The sequence below is a fragment of the Colius striatus genome, chromosome 1 (assembly GCF_028858725.1).
Source record: "Colius striatus isolate bColStr4 chromosome 1, bColStr4.1.hap1, whole genome shotgun sequence".
Taxonomy (NCBI): Eukaryota; Metazoa; Chordata; class Aves; order Coliiformes; family Coliidae; genus Colius; species Colius striatus.
In genome coordinates, this window is record NC_084759.1 from 155,616,601 (window position 1) to 155,639,623 (window position 23,023).

General features: G+C 42.6%; 1 protein-coding gene across 1 annotated transcript in view; it reads left to right on the top strand.

The window, feature by feature from the left end:
- Positions 1–23,023, top strand: part of GRIN2B (glutamate ionotropic receptor NMDA type subunit 2B) — a 167,716-nt gene that overhangs the window by 44,765 nt on the left and 99,928 nt on the right. Inside the window, exon 2 of the mRNA XM_010210327.2 lies at positions 5,275–5,873. Within this exon, the coding sequence (XP_010208629.2) occupies positions 5,275–5,873 (599 nt within the window). The remainder of the gene's footprint in view (positions 1–5,274; positions 5,874–23,023) is intronic.

Consider the following 23,023-nt stretch of genomic DNA (forward strand, 5'->3'; position numbering starts at 1 on the left):
TAAATAAAAAAATTAAGTGTGGAGAGAGAAAACAGACAGAAGATTTTGACTGCAGGCTAGCCTGAGGCAGTGATGCATTTGTGGTAAGAATAAGCAGGAGTAAATGAACATTTAAGCAACAAAGATCCTGATTTCCTGTCAGATCTGTTATAACAAATGAGACTCAGAAATACAGAAAACTTAATTATAAGGCTTTGAACTGTTGCAGTATTTTCCATCATGAACAATAAAACTCCCAATGAATCAGGTATCCCATCAGGACTGTGACAAATAGGTACACAGTGGTGTCTCAATTTTGAAGAAAAGAAATACATAGGTAGGGAAATTAAGGTCTCTGGTTTTCCAGAAGTTATTTGGTGCTTGTCACTCCTTTTTGCCTCCACAAAATGTGCAGTAGGCAGGGCTGAAGTCTAAACAAGAGGCAACCCTATGTGGTTTGTTTGTAGGTCATAGAGGAATTTTGCAAATCAAGGCTGAAAGAAATGAAGAAATGAACATACAATCAGTTTTTCCTTCTGAATCAGGAAGATGAGAAGAGGACCTTGGGAAGTGATAGTGTCCTGAGTTGTTAGGATCTTATTGGATCCCCTTTGCAAACTGGAAAGGAAGGAAAGGAGAGATCCCAGTTGTTAAATTATGGCTGCATAGTAAGTTTAATGCAGCAACAAATGGGGTTGGATATATGGATCTTCCCAAAAGCCTAATAAAGAGGGGCTACTCCCAGAGCATCAGAAATTGGATTTCTCCTGCACCTGTGTGGAAATAGCAGCCTAGGGCATTTTGTAAACACATGGTTTATTTCTCCAAATCTGAGGAGCAAGCACATGCTCCTCACCCAACTCCTTGTGCATAACTTGACACACCTGTACTTTGTGGGGTCTGGCACTTGGAGCGGAGCTAAAGGAACTTGACACCAGTAGCAAAGACCTGGTCAGGGCCCATCAACAGGAGGATGGCACACAGAGCCAGGCTGTGTTCAAATAGGTTTCATAGAGGAAACAAAGCATGCTGATCTGCTTGCTCCCCAAATCTGCATTTATACTCTGGCTGGGTTGGAAGGCTCTGCAGTTTTTGAAGATGACCGGTCTGCTGCAACTCCTTTCGGGGATCCTGCATTCCTCAGCTTTAGGAATGTTCTCAAGCCTGCCCCATGCTGAGAAGCAGTTTTGCTCTGGACAGTAAGAGTTCTTTGTAATGCAGTAATTGCTTTTGCCTGCCTGGGGAATCCAGAGAGGCTGTTAGGAAGGAACTTGTGAGAAAAGCACCCTGGGGAATCTCCCGCCACATCTGAGGTAAATGGTTTGTTAAACGGCCAATGATTGGTCTCAACAGGGTGCAGCTGCAGGAGAGCTCATCAGGGAGTCACCTGCAGCCTTGCCAAGGGCCTGCATCCCAGGTGAATGGGAGCCAGATCTGGCCTTCATGCAATACCTGCGTGGGCCTGTTCTTGAGGGACAGAAGGCATTGAGCAACTTAGAATTGGTAGCAGTGACACTTGGTCACTCTCTGAACCTTGTGCCATCTCCACAAATCCCCTTCCATCCACCTGGGAACTTGTCAGCCACTGGTCTCCAACTGAAGGTTTTATGGTGAGTGCTTTTGCACCTTCACCATGTGCAATCCAACCTCCTTATCTGAGGGCTAAACATTCAGGAGGGGGAGGCAATACTTGTCCCAGCAGTGGTAAACTCAGAGCAGATTTTCTGTGGGAAGCCATCTGTCAGTTGGGGAATGGTGCTGTGTCAATTGATCAGCTCCACCTCCAGCTCAGCTCTGCAAACTACAGATCCCTGACCTTGCAGGGTGACAGTGGGGGAGTACTGGGATCTCTGGAGGTATTGAGATCCTATAATGAAGCCCTTACTCTTTCAGACACAGTGAGAGACACCCTGCAGCATCTTACTGTCTCTTGCAGCAGTTAACGATGGGAAGCCTGTGCTTGCAGGTGAAGGGGCTGCAGGAGAAAGACAAGCTTTTTCCTGTAGCCAGGGGATTGTATTTCACATGGATGATGTGCAATATAAAGGACTTCTACTTTGAACTCAACCTATCCCTACCCCAAACTTAGATCTGTCTCCCAGTAGTAATGTTGAACCATGTTTTGGCTGTTCCAAGGTGAAAAACGGGAGTCGAAAGTGAAGTTTCTGTAGGAGAAAAATAGGAGCTTGTAATGTTCTGTAAAAACCTTTCATATCTGGAGGGGTAAAATATTCCTCTTTGGGTTTAGGCTGTAATAAAGCAATAATGATTATATGGACTAGGTATATGTAAAAATGCTAAAACTCCCTTAGATCTACCTCTAATTTAAACAGTGAGGTCAAATTCTTGCTCTAATAGCCCTGTAGTTCACCATCGGTTCAGCTGCTTCTCTTTCTCCCTGCCTTACTAGCAGGTATATTCAGAAATAAGGAGAGAAAAGTCTCAGATATTTTTCTCAGTTTGCTTTTTGTCCCCCAAAGGCATGGACTGAGATTTCTGTCCAGCTCTATCAGCAGTTCTCCTGATTTATTATGAGAGGGATGCTTTCTTCTACACTGTTGTCCGTCCTTCCTCCCTTGTCCCTCTCTTTTCTGAGTGCTGAGTTGGTTAGGAAATGAACATTTGGATAGCCCAAGTATTGAGGTGACCAAGTGCCAAGAGACATTTTGGCAAGCCAAGAGCTGCACTGGCGTACACCTCCTTAATGTTCTCATTTTGAATAGGAGTTGTCTCTTCTTGTTGCTTGTATAATAAAAATTCAAGCAGTTGCTCAAGAGCAATTATTACATACACAGACAAGTGGTTTGTACTGTTTGATTTAAGGAGGAGCACTTTTGGTGGAGAGGGATTGTTTAGCTGGGTTGTGATAAAGCTATCTATTTGGTGTATTGATTTTTGATGTTCTGATACACTCTGGTTATTGAGGAGCCACGATTTTCTCTCATCAAATCTTTTGGGCTGAATTCCCTTCAACAGTTGGGCTTGCACTCATGTGGAACAAACTATCGGTGGGCACTTCAAGCTGCAGCATCTACCTACTGTTTAAAATCACAGGGAGGGCAGTACCTGTACCTTCTGCGCTTCGTTATCACACCTGCTAACTCTTTTGTGTGTGTGTGCACACACACACACATGCACAACCTTGAAATACTAGTGGATTTACTAGAAACTGTGGAAATTTGCAGTCAATTCAAAGGTTCTTATACATAAGTATAGTAAAGCTTTTGTTTAACATAAAAATAAATGATAGTCATTTATCAAAAGGCCGTCTTGCCTTTTCACATTATGTTAAGGCATGTTTTTGCACTCTGGCATTCAATTTGGTACAAGTAGCTTTCAAAGGCACAGTGCAAGGAAAGGCAGTGGAGATGCTTGTTCAGGCTTTCTTCAAACTCTGGCAGATGCCTTAACAATAGTGCAATCATTTTTCTGTCTTTCCTGATTTTCTCTGTAAGCTTCAAATAAGAAAAGTCTCTTTTTATTGGAAGAATAAGTTCTTTTCTTGAGCACAATTCTGGCAGATGGGAGTGAATTCTAGTGATGGAAAGTATGAGCTGTTTACCACAGACTGAGAGGCTCCTGTGTGGCTCCTGGTTGTTTTTTTTTCTTTTACTTGTCTCTGTTTTGTTGCCGATTTCTTTTCCTTTTGCTTTATGTGTACATTTATCTTTCCAGTAAGCAAAGAGTATCCCTAGGAGGACTTTTCAGGAAGTGAACAGAGTCTAATCACCAAACCTCATAGAAGAGGCATGGGGATCTGGGAGCAAGGACTCTTTCCTGGAAGATGTTACCCATAGGGAGTTTAGGAAAGAGAAGCAAACATCTTAAGGCTGGGTGCAGGATCAGAGCTTTTTTTTTTCTGCATTTGTTGAGCTATGGCTTATTTTGCCAATAAAGCAAATGACTATAGGTAATCAAAACCATGACTAAAGAAGGGATGAATGGATGGGTGACTAACTGACATCACTGTCATAAAACAGCTTTGCCTTCCAGGTTGTGGGAGAGTGAATTTGGTAGAGAGCTGTTCTAAATGTGAATATCTTGAGGTACTGTTTTGAGGCATTTGCACAATGAGTTTCCCCAGGTCTAAAACTCCTGTCTACCTCCTTTTGGATCTCTGGTTCAGCTCTTCTAGCTTATTGAGTGAAGGTGAGGCTCGTGTCTTATTCCTAAAGACGATGAATTGATTTGGAGAACTTTCTTCTTATAATAAGAATTTCTGCAGAAATATACTGTTTAATTCTGCCTTTTTGTTTTGTTTATTTGTTTGTGATCCAATCCTACTGTACAGAAGTCAGTGGGAATTTGCAGTGGATTTTAAGAGACTGAAGATCAATCTATAAGAAAGCATATTGAGAAATGCTTTTTTTATTCCTTTCAATCATTAATTGGGCAAATGCAGGGATTCAGATTTTGCTAGATCTGTCACAAATTGAAAGTCTGATATCTTGTGAAACCTCAGGGTGAAAAAGACTTGCATTATGCCATTGGAGAGTTGAGATCTGTAAAGAAACCCCGTTTTGGAGGTTATAAAATGATGCAAGTTCCAATTCTTGCAAAGATGAATGTGATATGGTAGAAGGATGTGAAAGAAATACCAAGATAAACGTTGAACTGACATTTCTCTAAAACTTGATATAGACAAAACTCATAATAGTTTAGATTTTTTCCCCATTTTAGTAGATTTTATGATGTTCTGAGTCTAAGCCTTCACAGTTGTAACACTCTGCACTACCGCTTGCTTTGAGAAGTGCTTGCAGTTGAGTTTCTCAGTTTTTGTGTTTGTCCAGTGTTTTTGCCTACTCTAATTTTACTTCAGTCTGGATTCTCAAACTAGATTGACTGTCCCAAACTAAATAAAAATCAAACCTGCTGTGTATTCTGTTCATACTACATGTAAGGTTATGATAATCCAGGGATTATCATAGCTCTTAATTTCTGCAGCCATGAAATATTTTGTACCAGTTCTCATTTTCTGGCCTCACTTGTGTATCACTTGTTCTCTGTCTGTTAGAATCATGCCTAACATTTGAAATCCTGAAGTTATTTCAGCAACCTGCCTTTAAAAATGAAGTAAGGACAGCTGGTCATAAAAAGGTGTTTACTTCCTTTCCATTTGCTTCACTTAAATTTTTAAAGTTAAAAATCCTTAAACTCTGCCCAAGACATGAAGTGTAATGTTCTGACTGCGTGCCTCCCTCTCCGTGCTCAATGAGTTGACTAGGAGTGCTGTTTACTTCCTTTGACCTGTTCTTTGTTTTTCTCTCTCTTCTTCTCTTTGACTTCCTATTCTAGGATGAATCATCCATGTTCTTCCAGTTTGGCCCATCAATAGAACAGCAAGCCTCTGTCATGCTCAACATCATGGAAGAATATGACTGGTACATCTTCTCCATTGTCACTACTTACTTCCCTGGTTACCAGGACTTTGTGAACAAGATTCGCAGTACCATTGAGCACAGCTTTGTGGGTTGGGAACTGGAGGAAGTCCTCCTGTTGGACATGTCCCTGGACGATGGGGACTCAAAGATCCAGAACCAGCTCAAGAAGCTCCAAAGCCCTGTTATCCTCCTCTACTGCACAAAGGAAGAGGCCACCTACATTTTTGAGGTGGCCAACTCTGTGGGTCTGACAGGCTATGGCTACACGTGGATCGTGCCCAGCCTGGTGGCAGGGGATACAGACACAGTGCCATCCGAGTTCCCCACCGGGCTCATCTCTGTCTCATATGATGAATGGGACTACGGTCTTCCTGCCAGAGTGAGGGATGGAATAGCCATAATCACCACGGCTGCTTCTGATATGCTGTCTGAACACAGCTTCATCCCTGAGCCCAAGAGCAGCTGTTACAACACCCAGGAGAAAAGGATTTACCAGTCCAACATGCTCAACAGGTAAGGGAAGGGGCTGGACTAGCCTTACAAGAGAGGGGTCACAGAGGACCTCTGAGACCAGAATAATTCTGCTAGGGCATGTGATGCTTTGGGGCAGCCAGCGATGTCAGCCAGAACCAGGGCAAGGGGAGGTGTGCTTATGATGGGACCCAAGTTGTTGTGTGTCATTGAGTGTCAGTACTGTTACTCCTTTAGTAAGCCTCCACACAATACAGGGAGCAAGCCAGCATGAGGAAAAGGAACAACAAAGGCATAGTGCAAAAATCCAAGTATGCCCCTCAATGCACACAATTTTGCATTTATAGCAGCGCTCAACTCCTTGGAGTGTCTTTGCATGAATGGGCCTGTAAGTCTTATGTAGGTTTTTGCTGCAAGCAGTAGTGATTTTTGTATTGAAATGTAGAAGGCTTCAGGTTCTGTTCCAGAAACCTCCAGTGTGTGAATGGGTGTCCTTTTTAGGTGCTGGTTATTTAACCCACCTGGAACAGTTTCATGGCACGTGTTGTCTGAGGACCATGTGTCTTTCTGCTTGTCTGTTAGCCTTGAGCTACAGGAGACAAGGAAGTTCAGAGAGATCTGGAGAACTATAGCAAAAAGAGTGAGAGACAACAACTCTACTCTGCTCCTGCATTACACTGGAAGCTTCTAAAGACCTTGAGTGTCTTAACAATACAGTTTACTTAAAAAAGGAAGACTTGTGCTATCGCCTTGCTCATTGGCACCCTTTTGGCCATCGTTTAAGAAATGTTTTGGATCTCATTCTCTCTTGTGCACATTGTGCAGGAAGCCTAGGCACCTCCATCAGAATTTTAAGTTTTTCTAGATGGAAAAGAGCATTTTAAAATAGGGAAGGCCAATTTGAATAAACATCTTCTTTTCATCCAAATTCAGATTTTATAAAGAAACAGTGCTAAGATGTCTGCTTAAGATCACAGAAGAAGCCTGTGGTGGAGCAACCTCTAGAATAGCACTCTGATTACTAGATCTTCCTTTTTGTCCCAGCTGGAGTTTTAGTGTGTCACTAAGCAACCCAGATAATTAGACATGGGAAGAGCTGGAAGATGTGGTATCTGCAATTAGCCAGATCTCCCCTGACCTGCTCAGCTGTCATTGTCCAATGTTTTAAATATAAAATCCTTGGGCAGGTTGGTTGCTTTGTGGTAGGACAAGGGGAATCCAGGCAGCAGCCATCAGGGGAGGTGATCACACAGTGCTCAGCATCAATGTTCATTTGTCATGATGAATCATGGAACAGTGTAAATGTGATGGATTGGTTTGCGTGCTGTGACCCCTCACTGTCAACTGTACAAGGCAGATAAACTGGTGGTCAGGAAAGTGGCTTTTGCTTTGTCTGAAAGTTGGCGACTGAAAGAAAAGTGTATTATTTGACCTACTTTATTACCCATAAGACTGTCTGCTATTTGTTCTTTGTCTCTATGATCCATTGACATATTACCAGATCTTACTGCCTTTGCTTTCTCTTCCCCATACCTGCTTTTGGCAAGTATTGAAACCTCTAAAAGTGCCCAATGCTTTTATCAGTTTCCTTCCCAGCTAGGCTTAGGAGTAAGGAGTGTTTTCTGCTGCTCTTTTGAGTCATCCCTGGAATGATTAATCTGGGAAAACACGTGTAATAGCTACAAAGTTATCAGAAGTAGTGTCAGGGCAGGCTGTTGTTCTACCTTTCCAAATGAAAAGAGATGTTTTTGGGGGACCTGTATTGTGTCTTTTCAGCAGTTATCTAGAAAACAAAACATTGTCACCTGCAGTGTTCTGCAGAGACCTTCTGCTAATTAGTTCTGTTGACACTGTATTGGCCTGTGAATAACATCATACCTATATAGCTATACTGCTTCAAGGACCCAATGTAATCTCTCTGCAGAGCAGTTCTTTGCATTGTATAGAAGTTGCCAATTCAGAGACTCCCGAGTTTCTAGATGTGACAGTACTGTTGTGCAGTGTAGATATGCCCTCAAGCTTGGGCACCTCACATGAAAGCGGTTCTTGTTACTTTTGAAGACATTAGCTTTCTTCTTACCTTCATGGCCCAAATCATACTGTTCCTTCTCCCTTGTCTGCTTTGTGTACAGCACTCACAGGGATGACTGCAGATACATGTAGATATACCCAGTTTAGTTTCAGTACTGACATCAGTCTCGCTGGGAAGCAGAGTCAATTAGTCCATGCCAAGCTCCATTCGGCCACTGCCTAGATTGCTGCAGGCACCTGAGCTGGCTCAGCAATAATAACACTGTGTTGCTGTTGCTTCTGTGACCACAGTGCAAATATTCGCTTTGTCTCGCACAGTGCTGGCCTGTGCTCTGTCAGGCTGAGGTTCTGACCCACCCTCAACAAGTGTTTCCACTTTATCTGTACTTCTCAGTGGGGTGGTTAAAAAGTGTGATTTCAAGGAGTTATTGCTTGGGTTTCTGTTTAAGTGAAATTACTTTCAGCAGTCTTTTGAGGTATAAAAGCTAGTGGTGTCCAAAATAAGCCATTGTTTTTACAAATCCAAAGGTTCACTAGAAATGTGACAGCTTCAAGTTCAGCTTTACAGCCTGGAGTCTGGGTGGGAAGAAAGGTAGAGGTGTGAGAAGAAGCAGGAAAAGGAAGACACAATGACGTGAGTTCACCTCACTGAACCAAAACCAAGAGAGATTAATGACTGTAATCTGTGTTTGTACCTTCAAGTCCCGTTGAACTTGTTGGAATTTACTATGTGCTGAGCTCTAAACCTCTCCTGATATACTTTGTCTATCTTAGGTCTTTAAATCTCTCCTGAAATATTTTGTCTATCCAAGAGTATTACAGATTCTGCAGACATGGCTGCTTCACACCTTCCCTGACCCCTCCACTTACCAAGATCCCACAACACTTGTGAATTGTGTGAAGTGGACAGCAGTAATGTCTGTATGTCTGGGTCATGGTCTGGATCTTGTTGGACTGGACTGAAGGTTCTGGAAAAATAATTTTAGTCATGCCCTGGACCCAACAATACTATATTCAGCCATCTGCAGTTTACAGTTCTGCCTCTACATGCCTACATGGAATAGAGAAATGCATGTACGTGGGCTTGATGTCTGGGGAGACTGCAAAGTGTATGTGACCTCAGATAATACATCACCATGTAGCTGGTGTTTCAGAAACTCTTGAAGCTAATCCAAAGTGGTCCAATTTACTTCAAATTCATAGCTGGGAGGCAGTGTGATAAAGGAATTTTCCCATTTTATTCTTTGGAGAGTGACACATCCAACTGAAAAAAAATGTGTAATTTATTTCAGCTGGGGCACATTATACACTAAGACTGTGAATTAGTCATTTCCCAAGATCTGCCTTTGAACTTTGACCATTTCTCACTTTTTTTTTTTCCTTTCTGAAAATGCAATAGTTCTGAATGCAGCTGAAATCAAGTGATCTTGCTCAATGTGGTCTCACTTGGTGATTGATCTGGGTGTATGATGGAGCAAGGAGGAAATGAGATGAATGTTGCCCAGGTTTAGAAAACACCTCAATTTCTCCATGTCTTTCCTCCTCCTTACACTTTTGTTCATTTTTGCAAGTACTTGTGCAAACAAAGTTTTATTTGAGACATGTCTGCAAACACAAAAAGAAACAAGACAGTCTGTTGTCTAAATGCCACTGCTTGCCAGTGTAGGTGTTTGATCTGCATCTTCTTGTATTAATAACGGTTTCATAGCAACTGGTTTTTATCTTTCTTGAAACTGATTCTCCTTTGTGTGCAGAAGTATAATCATGACCATTGAACGTTGCAAATTTTGTCATAGAAATGAGACCACGAGTGAGGTAACTCTACTAGCTGAAGGAAAATGATACTTTAAGAAGAGTTTGTTCAACAAGAATTGCTAGTTTACTTTTGAATGACTCTCGAAGTTTTCCTCTAGTGAGGGATTTATCTCAATTTATGCAGATAATAGGCTTAGGTGATAATTTGGAGTCCAAATATCCAAACACTGTTTTCTAGTTCAGTTACAGTCTTTAATTCTTTGTTTTGTTTGTAATAATTATCTGTTCATTTATTCCTTCATTGTCTCAGAAAGAAATGTGGTTGGAATATTTCAGTCTACCAAGTTTATAGTTACCTCAATGGCCAGTCTTCTCCTGGGGATGGGCCAAACCACTGTACTCTCTGCTTCCTTCTACCAGATGAAAAGATTACAAAGGTTGGGACAGGATTTCTAGCAAGCTTTTCTTCTGGAGAGATGCTCAGATGTGGAGTTCTCTCCTGGCCCTTCCAAGGAGAGCTGCTAACCTTCTAGGCATTCTGCAGAGCAAATCTATTCTCCCTTCACCATAGTTGCTGAGGAGTGAGTGGGCAGAGGTGGATGTGTTTATAGGCAGCCTTCTGCTTATTCCGTTATTTTAATTGATGGGACAGATTTCCTTGAGCTCAGGATTGGTGCTTCTCATTACACTTTAGAAATGGGAAGAAATAACTAAATGACAGGAGCATTCTTGGGAGAGGAATTCAGGGGTGAGTCATGAGAAAAGAATATGATTTCTGGCACATATTTGAGGCTCAGCCGTTTTGTATGGATATTCACAGTTGTTGGGCTACATAAGCTATGTTTTTATTATAGCCTTCAATGAGACCTGGGTTCTTTCTACTGGTTGTCATGACTGCTTGTGAATGCTGGGCCATAACTACTAGTTTGTTGTTGTAGGGTTATTAATGAGTTCTCCACTGATTGGCTTTAATAGTATCTCATTTAACACCAGGCTGCACACACCAGATTTCATTTTAATAAAAAGTGCAGTGAAGCATTTGCTTTGGAATGAAAATACAAATGTGGAATTATACTGTCTTTGCAAGGAAACACATTAAAAGGGGAACAAAGGTAAGTTAAATTCTGCACCTTGGATTCCTCAAATATGTAAACAACTGGCGAACTATAACTTGGTGCATTGTTTGGACATGATACTTCCACTTTAGGAGAAATACTAACTTTCATCTGGAGTTTTCCATGACAATAGGTTAAGAAATGCAAGAGCCCTCCATGAATGGTTGGAAACTACTTTTCCTGGAACAGCCAAGGCAAGCTCTTTTCTCACATGGCCACATTCTGCTAGTGGAAGCTGGGAATTGCCAAGGTTTAGGCAGCTGAACAGTGAGTCAGCGAGCAAAGAAAAGGCTTGCAGTAGGATCATACAAATATATTTGTTCCCTGGAGACTCAGGACCACAGGAGCTATACATACTCTTGGAAAGGTACAGTGTGTCATCAGGGTGTTGTACCACTCTGATACACAGGGGAAGTAGCATTCTTCATAGCATTCTGGACCTGCTTTCCCTAGGTCAGTGCCAGGGACAGTGCTCAGGCAGGACCTTTCCTTGTTTCCTGGGTCTCCCAACCCACCCTCCTGTGACAGAAAATATCACCTGCCACATAAAACACAGGAATCATCATGTGTCATTTGCAGGTACTGCCATAGAGCCACTCTGTGCTGTCTCCTAGCCAAGTGCGTCACACCTTCATACAGCACAGAAAGGTGGTTGAGAGCAGGAATGGAGAAAGGTCCATTTGTGTCTTATCCTTTCTCCATTCATAGGACTGTCGGGTTAACTGTGATAAAAGACAGGAGCACTGGCCAGCACAGAGGACTCTGGCTTCAGAGGAGCTGCATCTACCTGCTTGGCAGCTGTCTGAGAAGCCCTACTCCAGCCCTACTCAGTGTTGCTCCAATGGTAGTGCTGGGGCTTGCTGCTTAACTCCAGGGAGGAGAGGACAGAAGGTAGAAAAGACGTGTTTGCGTGGATGTAGAAATTGCCCTTTTCAGAAACTTTGAGGGTGAGAGAGCATATGTAACTTCTGACCTTTCGGAGCCTTTAAGCCAGTGTCTTGTTAGCAGATTGTTACATTCTCGCTGGTTGGCGTGTCCAGCTGCTGTCAGGCTGGTGTGAGCTGGCAGCACATGGCATGAGCACTGCTGAGGGATCAGATACCCCTGCTGCTGAAAGCTGCTTCAACCTGTCACTGCTCTGGCAGCGGCTGGGGCTGGTCTGAGCCTCCACACCTCTCCCCATATCACCTGTTGTACGTCACCTTGCTCGCTGCTGCTTGCATTCTACTGTTGCTTTCTTTTGTTAACTCCTTGCCTGGCATCTCCTGTTGGATTTCATTTATCTTGTGTGTGTTGCTCCCTGTTGTGGCTGTTCAGTGCTGCTGAAAGGCACCAGTTTTCTAATTCTGGGGTTACCAGTTAGTCACACCACCTGCCCAGGAGGTGAGCAGAGGGTATGGGGAGCATTTAACCATCTGTCACCACATCTCAGGAGTTGTGTTAGCTTCCTCTCACTCTTTTTTTTTTCGGTCTCCTGAAGGGGGATACTGATGGCAGCTTTGTAATGTGCTCTTGACCCAAACCTTCCCCATATGGGTAGGATGCCAAGGGTGCCTGATGCAGAAGGGCATGATCTGTGGCTGTCTGTCCTTGCTTTGCCCAGCCCCTAAACAGGGCTGTCTGGGCGGTGGGAGGCACAACTATCTTGGAGGGGAAAGTCTAATGTCAAACCAACTCAGCATACCAGGGGGATACTGCAGACCCCATGTTTTTTAAAGAGGGTATACGATAGCAGCGACGGCATAAATATTTGTTCTTTGTCAGTCACCACAGGATGGATGCCTCAGTACTGCAGAGCAGGGCTTTGTCTGAGGGGGAGAGGAAGCACTTGTTCTGTGTGGACAGCTGGATTTTTCATCCTTTTTGCAATTAAAATAGGATGGGAGGGTTCAAGTGAAGTGATGAGTTTTTGGCAAGGGTTATCTTTTCATTAGAGGACAGACTCTTTCATAAAGGCCTCCAAAATCCACCAGCTGGGAATGAATTTTGGTATGCACCATCAGTTTCCAGATGGGAAAATGTCCATGTACTGCTTCCAGCCCTTTGAGACATCTCCTGCTCCACGGCCAAGTCCAATTAGTGCTAATACCGTGGCAACTTCACTTGCTGGTGACAATGTGCATTCAGGCTCTCGCCACTTTTCATGAAAAGAGAATCCGAGCCTTTCCGCGGTGGTAGAGCTGAAGAAGGCAGTGAGAAACCACAAACACAGCTCTGGATAGGGTTTGGCATCAACTACAGCGACATCTTCCCGGATCACAAAATGCAGCTGGGTTCCTATGGGTTTTCAAGTGCCCCAGGGAATTTGAAAATCTGCTATAACAGATCAGTGGAGGGAAGGTGAAAAATAGCCTTTTTCCTTTAGGGACTGGCTTTGTTGAGACTGTGGACGTTTTCTGACTTGTACACCTGCAAATTGATGGTTAGCCATATGTGGTTTCATCACTAGAGCCTGTAAGGGACAAGTGCATTTTTCTTTTTTCTTTTCTGATAAAAATGTGGTGATTTGTTGGTTTTTTTTTTTTTTCTCCCCTCAGACTTAATGTTCTTACTATCTTTTAAGTCTTTAAAAATAGGAACTGCTGCGTTGCTATGGCTCCCTATGCAACTGTGGAGCAGCTTTCTCTTCCCTTCTCTTTGATGCGATTTGAGTTCAGGATGCTGTTTGACAAGACACCAACCCAGCTCGCCGCCTAGTGGCACCCTCCCAGGGACCGGGAGGCCTCGACAGCCTTGCCATTGACAGAAATTGGTCAATAAAAGGGAAAAAAACCCACCCCAAACAGGTGGCCTTTCTCAGCAGAGAGTCAAGGCATTAACCCTGGCACATCCAGGATGACATTATTTCTTTGTTAGGTTCTGTAGTCTTAATGCAGTTTCTGTGTTTTAACTTTTGATGGGATGTTCCCTTCCTCTTGCTGCCCTACACTCTTGTATGAAAGAGCTGAGTCCTGTTAAAAAGCTGATCTGCTCCCCTCCAGAAGCTCCTGCTGTTCAATGGTCTCTGCTGTATATGCTTCATCTAAGAAATCATCGTGGATGTTCCAAGCTATGCTGGTGATTAAGCGCTCTGCTGAATTGAGGCTTAGAGCACTCCTGACTAGATGTTGCTGATGAAATTCCTCTCAAAGTCATTGTTTTAAGGGTATACTTCAGACTTACATCCAAATTTTGGGAAAATTTGGATCTGCGTATCTGTGAGGCAGCCGAAAACTTACCTCGAAGGGAACAAACCAAACTGTGGTTTTGAACACCTGTTACCTGTGCAGAATCCAGGCTCCCCTCTGCAGCCCACAGTCCTCTCCACTGGCCTATTTTCAAGTAGCTGTAATTCTAAAAGTATGTTTTGTTTCATGTTGCAAATTTTATTTTTGTTCTCAGTTCAAAGGTGAACAATTTGGAAAAAAAATGAGCAAAAAAAACCCAGACCCTGTTCACCCGATTTTGAGTTATGGCAGTGTGAAATGAGTGCATTTGTTTAGCTTTCAAATAATTATCCATTAGTGGGGTTTCTGTTGGTGTAGACAAATAACTCAAAGCGAGCTTCACTTCAAAGATCAGTTTACAGTGTTAGACAAGGTGTTCCTATTTTGTTAAGGTTAGAATGTTTGATTTTGAATTGAATAAGAACATGTGAAGGTGATGTGTGTTACCATGGGGTTTTTTTTGTATTATACATTAACTGTGTACTGTATTTCTTGAAGTATTTGAATGAAAGATAATCTGGTAATGTGGTATTTAAAATGCTAGAATGTGAGTGAATTAGTAACAAAGAAGATAGAAATGATAGAGACCTGTCAACTTGTCCAGTCCACTACTTGCTCTATCATTCCTGCAGCATATTCTCTCCTGATTTAAGTAATAAAAATGTCCCTACTCAAGCCTTCAAGCACCTTAATATAAAATGAATATTAAAATCTAACCGTAGTGCCCTTGAAATGATCAATCAGACTGAATGCTGCTGGCTGTCTTCCTACAAAGAAATCTTTTTTTCTACCCCTGTGGAGGGATTTCTGAGCTTGCCATATCACACTGAACAGGTCTCCACATCTGTACTGGTTGAGTAAAGACTGTAAGGTGATTAGAGCTCACTCCTCTGCCGTAATGCATTGTGAGAAATACTTGAAAGATGGATTTTGTGAAATTAGGGTTAGTCTTTGTGGAGGATCTGGTGATACGGCAGGTCACTGGGTGAATAGTTCACCTACTGATGGTGTGGCCAGAGTGGAAGAGAGCTGCCACACCGAAAGACTGAAAACTCATGAATCTCTGAGGCCTGATGGTGGTTAAAGGCGCACAAATGCTGACTTGCCTCTGATTGTTTTTCTGGTGTTTGGAGATGTTTTAAAACGAGATGGAAATGAGTTTTCAGTGTCTTACCCGGCATTCTTCCCTGTGTTATTAGTGTCACAAATGAAATCGTTTTTCAGCAAGATGGCTACCTCCAGTAGCAGTGTCAGCATCTTACATTTATTTATGACAGACTGTAGTATCTTTTATCTGCAATTCCAAAGCACTTTACAAAGTAGAAAGGGACGGCTTAATTCACTGCTAAAATTCAGCTATCTCTGGGGTGAAATAGAGCAACTGTTTAACAGCACATAGTATGAAGCGGAGATGAATACCACACCTCACTGGAGCTGCACGAGGAATTTCAGCTGGCAGAATGAAGTTACTGGAGGTGGATTTTTGCCAAGACATTGGGGCTGTTTAATAAGCACAAGAGATTAGCAGCAGTGCCACACATGCCTCTCGTGTGCCTGTGTGAAGCAGGCAGCCAGCAGCTCCAGAAGTGGTTTTCAGGAAGGAGGTTGGCAGCTTTTCCAGCATGCAGACTTCAACAGCAGATGATATATGCTTTCAGAGACCTCCTTCATCACAAGACCATGACATGTTTTGGGCAGATATATCTAGGTTCTACACTGATTATCTGCTTATTTCCCCTAGAAACTCAGCCCAGGGCAGAGGGACAAGTCCAACATGTCTGCTGTGTATTTACCACTGGATATAGACAAGTGATAACCAGAACTGGATGGGGAGCAAAAAGATTGACTGTAATGAAGCTCTGAGAGGATGCAGTCACAAAGGTAGTAGGTGCTATAAATAAAAAGATGGTCTCCCCAAAAACATACTTTTCTTCCCATTTGAAAAAATGCATCACTGGCAGATTAAGCCCTGTGAGTGACATGAGATACCTCAAACACAGACTGCTGCAAGAAATGCTTTCCACCCTCTTCTTAAAGATGCTGAGGCTTCCCTTCTGTATCTGAGTGGTGACGTGTGGCATGATGAGAGCTTAGAAGAGCTGGTACTTAAGCCATGATGAAATACTCTCCAGTGTCACCAAGGGATTGTGAAGACTTTGAGGTGCAAAGTACAGATGTTTACAGTCTCTGAATAACTCTGGACATCTAGCAACTGCTCTTCAGTATGCTTAGTATGTATTTGTGTCCAAAAGCTGTTCTAGGGGTGAGCATGGGATGCTGGGCTTTCTAGCATTTGACTTGCCCAGATCCAGGCAGTGCATCAGGATCAATCTTGCAGGGTTTTGCACGTTCTGCTTCCCTCATCTCCTTTCCCTTCTCTTTCCTGTAGGCATGTCATTGAGATACCAGGGGAGCTCTACTTGCAGATCTATTTTTGTTTTAATGTAGCTGTGAGGAGGAAGAGGAGGTCTTGCTTTTTGCTAATGTGAGACCTCTGGTCAGATGAAAGAAGTACCTTGGAGATAGTGCCAAGTCGCAGTTTCTCTGATGGCTGTGGAAAGATGCTAATTCTGGAAAAAGTCCCAGTTTGACTGGCTGGAGTGAAAAGTTTACTTAATTTACTGATTTGGATTTTTTTCTCCAAGCAATTTTTCGTGGAAAGCTCAAGTTTGAATTGATGAAGGCACAAGCTTAGCAATGCTGTGAAATTGATTTGGGATAGTTTATTATAGTTCCATGAAATTGCTTAACAAGAAAGTTTGGCAGAGTGAGGGAGCCAAATGAGAAAATCGTGGCAGTCCCAGCAGTGGTTAGCACTGGAAGTACCATGTAAGTATGGAGGTTATGTTGTCATTTAGGGGTAGAATTAGCCACGTGGGAGTGGAGAGCTGCTTAGGTGAGAAGTATCCACCACCTACCTTTGGAGATTAGGCTGGTTTTACACCGTTGTTGATTGCCTCCCTTTTTGACACCCACTTCTAGATCCTCGCAAAGCCCAGGGAAGGGATCCTGCTCTTTGGTGCTCAGCTGCAGCATCTCTGCGACCATCGTTGCAGCCATCAGTCAGTAGCATGGAAGCAGGTCCCCAAAGAAGGGTGCTGACAGAAAGGCAGTGAAGGAGCACAGGGATGTAGTGCAGAAGGAGGAGCATTTGGGGAAATAAAAAGCATCACTGGACTTGGTTTTATGGCACCCACTGTGAAGGGCACACAGGCTAGTGCTGAGCTCAGCACACAGCTGGTTCCCCTAGTGGGAGGACTGTGGGTGGCATTGACCTTTACTCCTCTGTGTGGTTCATAGCTTACCTTCTCACTTGCCACAGGTCAGAGCAGCAGCACCAAAAGCCTGAGAGCTGTACAGGTGCCATGACCTTGTCTGTGGCCATTCTGCTGAAGCTGGGCATCAGGGACCCCTACACCAGTGAATTCCTATAGCCTTTTCTTACTGCCTGAGAAGTTAAAGGAAAGCAGACATATAAATTTATTATTTTTGTGTCAGAGGCTCAAGCTGGAAGTTCTTTTTTAAACCTCAGAGAAGAAAGCTGTGTGGTAGCATCTAGGGGTCTCAATGGGAGATGACGGAGTGAGATATGGTCCTTCATCCACTCCAGTCACCGTTAGAGAAGAAAGGAGACGTGGGGCTGGTCAAGGAGACAAACACTGTTGTGCCTGTAGATATTTACTTGATTATAATGCCTTCAGGAAGGTGCTGCAGAAGATCATGAGCCCTCAGCACTCAGGATGTTGAGGATGCTCTCAGTATAGCTGTGCTCTGTTGAGGTGCCAAGGAGACGGTTTGGTACCACCAGGAAGCTGAGGAACAAGTTCTTCTGTGGTGGCACATGCTGGTGGCACTGTGAAAGATGGCAATTAACTGAGCGAATTCTGTTTTACAGGAATGTCCCTCTGGTAACAACTCACACCTTTACTGATACAGAGCTATGTCAAAAAGCTTGTTTTCCTAGTCAAGTCCTTATGTCTTCTGGTTTTGCAGTGTCTGCCGTGTATTTCAGGATTAAATATGCTGTTTCTTTATGTTTCTTCTCCAGGCCAAGAATCCTTTTTTCTTTTTTTGGCCCTGTTGTCTTGTTAGCAGGCATGACAGTGGTGGGCTTGTTCTGGTTAATGTGCACAAGAGCAAATTTAGCATATATCCTTCTGCAGTATTTAGAATCTGTTGTTCTGCAGTGCATCTAACTGAGGATGTAAATGATGGGTGGTAAAGTAGAGGAACAGGTGATTGAAAAAGCACTTAAATATTTGAACTAACATTTTTTTTTTACTTCCTCCTCAATCCACTGATCCTAACAGGTTTCCTACTGTTTGTCCGAGAAAGTGCTGAGAGGAGTTGGGAGTGAGACTCTTTTGAGCATGCCAGATCAACAGTAGTCTTTACTAATTGGCATTTAGTTTTTCAATATGATTTTTGGGCAGGCTTTCAGGAGTACGTTGTGGAAGAAGAGAAAGGAGGATTGCAGGGAGGCAATAAGCCATAGGTAAAGCTCTAATATTGCACTGACGTATCCATGTCTCTGTGCTCATGGTGATTTGCAAATAGCCAGGGATGAACCCATGGCTCTTGTTTACCAGCCATACACCCTTTTTTTGTGTCTCTGTGTCCTTTCCTTGCTCCCCTCCTCCATCTTTTTCATCCTTCCCTCAATAGGTGATCCTTTTCTATAGAAATATTAAATCTGGATTTAAAACAGAAGAACCATTCAATTTTCCCTACCCCATTTCTTTACTCTCTTTCATCTTTTCTTCCCATGGAAGCGTTTGAAGCAGTACAAGTTCCCGAGAAAGACGATTTTTGCCCCCCCCTTTGTGCTTTGGCTCTGTGTCCCTTCTTCATTATATCTTCCCTTTGTTATTTTGTTCTGCCTGCCTCATTCTCGATGTTTTCCCCTCATCTTTCAACCCTTCTTCAAGGCTCTTTCTTCATTAATATGTTAATTTCTAGCCCAGGAATGCTTCTTGCAGCTCACTGTTCACTAGGGAAAGCCAAAGGCGAGAGCCAGGAGAGAGGGAGGAAGGGAGAGAGGGAATAAGAAAAAGGAAGGGGACGGTAATTTATAACAGGTCAGGACAAGGGAAGATGGTGCAGAAGGGATCTTGCACTGGCTGGTGTAATGATGCCAGGGAGTAGAGGATTATCCATGTTTTGGACTGGATCGGTCTTTTTCTATAGTTTTGATATTTTCAACATCTGAAACGCATTTTTAGTAGGAAAAAAAAAAGTTCAATGACAAATGAAAAAAAGCCCTAAAATAATTTTTTAAAAGGTATCTTTCCTTTTTGGTAATTTCAAAATTATTTTTTTCCCCGTGTAGAATTTTCGTAAACATCAACCCCTACTACCACCCTAATATGTTGCTTTTGTTTCATTTGACGCGAACATGTTGCCTACATGGTCTTTGCCTAAGACTATGGGCACGTTTTGTGGGGTAAACAAAACCATACTAGAAGGGAATTTTACTCCAAAAGCAGTTTCCAGAGCTTTTTGTCATCTTCAGGTGAGTAGTAGGGGATGATTCACCTTCTGCTCAGGTAAAGACATATGGATTAAAGACTATAAGACCATAGATGCTCTATAGATGTGAAAGTGTTAGGGAATGTGAGCCTAGAAGGAACATAACTGCAGCTAGGGACAGATGTCATGAGTCAAAGATTTTCTTTCCACCTTCCACCAGTAAAGTTACTGGGTGGAAGGTTGCAGAGGAGCAAGTGATGGAGGCAGGCATCTCTGCAGTGGGGACCAAAACCGGGAAGGATGCAGAAAGCCAGCACTGTTGCAATCCTGCCCTGAAATTAGAAAACGTCTAACTATTGCATTTGCTGCTTTATATCTATTGTAGTGAGACCTCTGTCTGTGCTTGCAGTCCTACAATTGTGATTGCCCAAGCAAATAATTAACAATGCAGCAATGAAAGTCAACACAGAGGAGTTGGCTGAGTGGGTGGCTGGAGGTGAGAAAGCAGGTTTGAGGAAGGGCATGTGTTAAAGGAGGGAGATAGGAAAAGTCGGGCTTTAATACAGTGCTGCAAAACCGGTATGAGCTGGGAAGTAAAATAACCAGGGAGGAAAACTCTGGGGGACTGCTGCAATGTTCTGTGAAGTCCAAGGCCCCCGAGCCAAGAGCCTTTCATATATTATGTACACACAACTGTGTCAGATGGATAGTATTTAGGTTGCAAAGGCAAGCACTTCAAACAGAAGAAAATGCCAGAATTAAGGCTGCAATCTTAATTTGGCACTCTTGTGTCTATGCATTACAGAGCAGCATTTTCAAGACTGCATACTATCTTTCAAGACAGGACCCCTGCCTACTTCCCTAGGCAGGATGGGTGACTGAGCAGTGATTCAGTATTTTGTTTTCTTCACCTTGTTTAATGTGTAGCCTTAAGTTTTGTATTCTGCCTGATTCCAGAGGCTGCCTAGAAGAGAGGATTTTTAGTCTCGAGATGTTACCTGTGGCACACGTTAGGGCAGCATCTTGGTCCATCATGAAGTTCATGGATTTTCACCCTACTCCTGTGAAATGAGAGGACACAAGCTGCTTTATGTAAATCCATTGTATAGGCAGAGAACTGAGGTGCAGCAAGATTAAGGTAAAAAATGTCTATTAATTTTTCATGGCCCATTTGAGACACCTAAAATCTTGTTATTCAAAGTACTGATCATTACAGAACGCTTTCTTCAAAGCAAATTTCTGTTTGACTTCAACTCAGCAGTTCCTCAAATTGCCCCCTGCCAAATCTTAACTAGAACTGAGGACTTTTTTTCATTGATTATTTTAATTAATATTTAATGGAGATTTGGTGACGTAGAAGTTATATGGGTTGTTTGTTTGGACCTAGTTTTGTTGTTTGTTTTGCAGAAATCTTCTTGAATCTAGGAGAAAACCAGAACAGTCTCCAAACTGATTCCCTTTTAAAATTTTAACTTGAATTATTTATTTCAATATATTTTAGATGAAACATTTAATTTATTTTTCAAATTAGTACATATTTGCAATATGTATTTTTCTTTTATTTGAAAAAAGATGTTTGAAAATGTTTTGTTTCAAGAAAGTGAAAACTGTATGCTTACCCGTTTGCCAAAATCAGACTCTTGTTACGCTATTCATTTTCCTTTAGAGTTGCAACCAGAGAAAAAGGGAGCCAGAGGGTTTGATCAGCTTTTGTCAATCATCCAGAAAATGAGGTGCACAGATTTAGTGACCCCTTGCGAAGAATCTAGTTTAGGAAATTTTATTCATCTCTTCTCCCTGGTATCCAGTGATAAGATGCATAGGAATCGTCCAAAGATGCACCAGGGGAAGTTTGGACTTGGTGGACTTTAGGAAACATTTCATCACTGAGAGGGTGAAATAGGCTTCCCAGAGAGGCAATTGATGCCCCAAGCCTCTCAGTCCTTAGGAAGCATTTAGACCATGTCCTTGACAACATGCCTCAGCTTTTAGTCTGCCCTGAAGTGCTGAGGCAGTTGGACTAGATGATCATTTTAGGACCTTTCCAACTAAAAGGAAATACTCTCTTCTCTCTCCTCTCCAATGACACTTGTGCAGATGTAGGGATGAACCTAGCCAGGCAGTATACTTTTCAGTTGACTTAGTCATTTGAATGTCTTGTTTATCCCAGCCATTCTCTACCTCTCCTTTTATTACTGCTCATCTTCCAAACAGCTAAGTTTTATTCTCAGTTCAATCCCTTTAGTACATTGAATGAAAGAGGGATTTTGCAAAATAAGTTGTCATCGATTACATCATTCAGGACTGATTCGTAGCAGTTATGCAAAATGGGCTGCATTCAGATTGCTTGAACAACTGTAATGCTGACGTTTCCCTATTTTGCTGTGTTTGACTTTGTGTAATAAGTAAGCCCAGACTTTGTCAAAGTGCATGGTTTAGTAGTCATGAACTTTTCAGCTTTTCTTTCCCACTTCTAACATCTTTTCTCTTCTCTGTTCCAGCTTGCCGTGTCTCTTGCACTTCTGGTTCCTTGTCCCAGTCCAATTCTTATCTAGCAAAGCTGGAACCAGCCTCACAGATCTGGACTAAGCTCTGAACTCTAGATCTAGAAGAATCTAGCTTACTCCTTACTTCTGAACTCCCTGTCCCTTCCTTTCACCCATTTCCACTTATTTCACATTCTGGCTTCTTGTTCCATCTATCTTCTTCTCTCCCCCAGCAAGTCCTAATCTCTTTGCCCAAATTGTCCAGGTGTTACACTTACTAGTTTTCTTCTCCTGTGTAGTATTTCAGCCCCATACTTCTCCTAGTGTCCTAAGTCAATGTATCTTGCTCAATTTCCTGGCTCTTTCTTACTGCTTTGGACTTAGTCTCCATTTTGAGCATGCATGAAGCAAGCAGGGCCACGGGAGATACAAATCCAAGAGGTGCAATCCTTCTTTTCTTACTTTGTCCAAGCCAGATGTAGATCTTCCTTATACATACGTGTAAAGAAAGTCTCTTAGACTACAGAAGTCCCAGTGAGGTGAGGAACAAGTGTAAACTGCAGTTTTTCCAAAGGCTTACGGCCTGCCTAGGTTTTCACGATAAAGCAAAAATCACCATTTGACATAAAAAGAACCTTTTCTTTCCACTCTCATCAAAATTCAAGCCCTTTGAAAACAGAGAACTTGCTGGAGTTTTTTACAAAGGTCACTTTTTTTTTTCCTTCTTAACATTGCTAAAACAGCTTCTTTCCTCTAGCCCGTTTTTGTAAATGAATGGACTGCTTTTACTTCCATTTTCCTCAAATATCAAACCCAGCATAAGGATCTGATATGGAAAATGTCACAATGAAAGATAAATTTTGGTGCAACTAGAGGAATTTGTAAGGAAGCAGGGGGGAGTCTGAAGAGACAGTGGTACCAGCCCCAGCAAACCTCTGACTGTGGGCTTCCTGAGCACTTTTAGGAGGTCAAGGAAGGTGTCCTCACTGGCTGAATATGTCCTTGTAGGGGCTTAAACCTGGGGCTCAGTCTGCAAGCAGAGGAACAATTTGTTTTATTTCAGTTTGAACTAAACCCAAGGTTTTTTTAAAAAAAAAAAGTGCCTACCCCCAGGCTTTCAGCACCTTTAA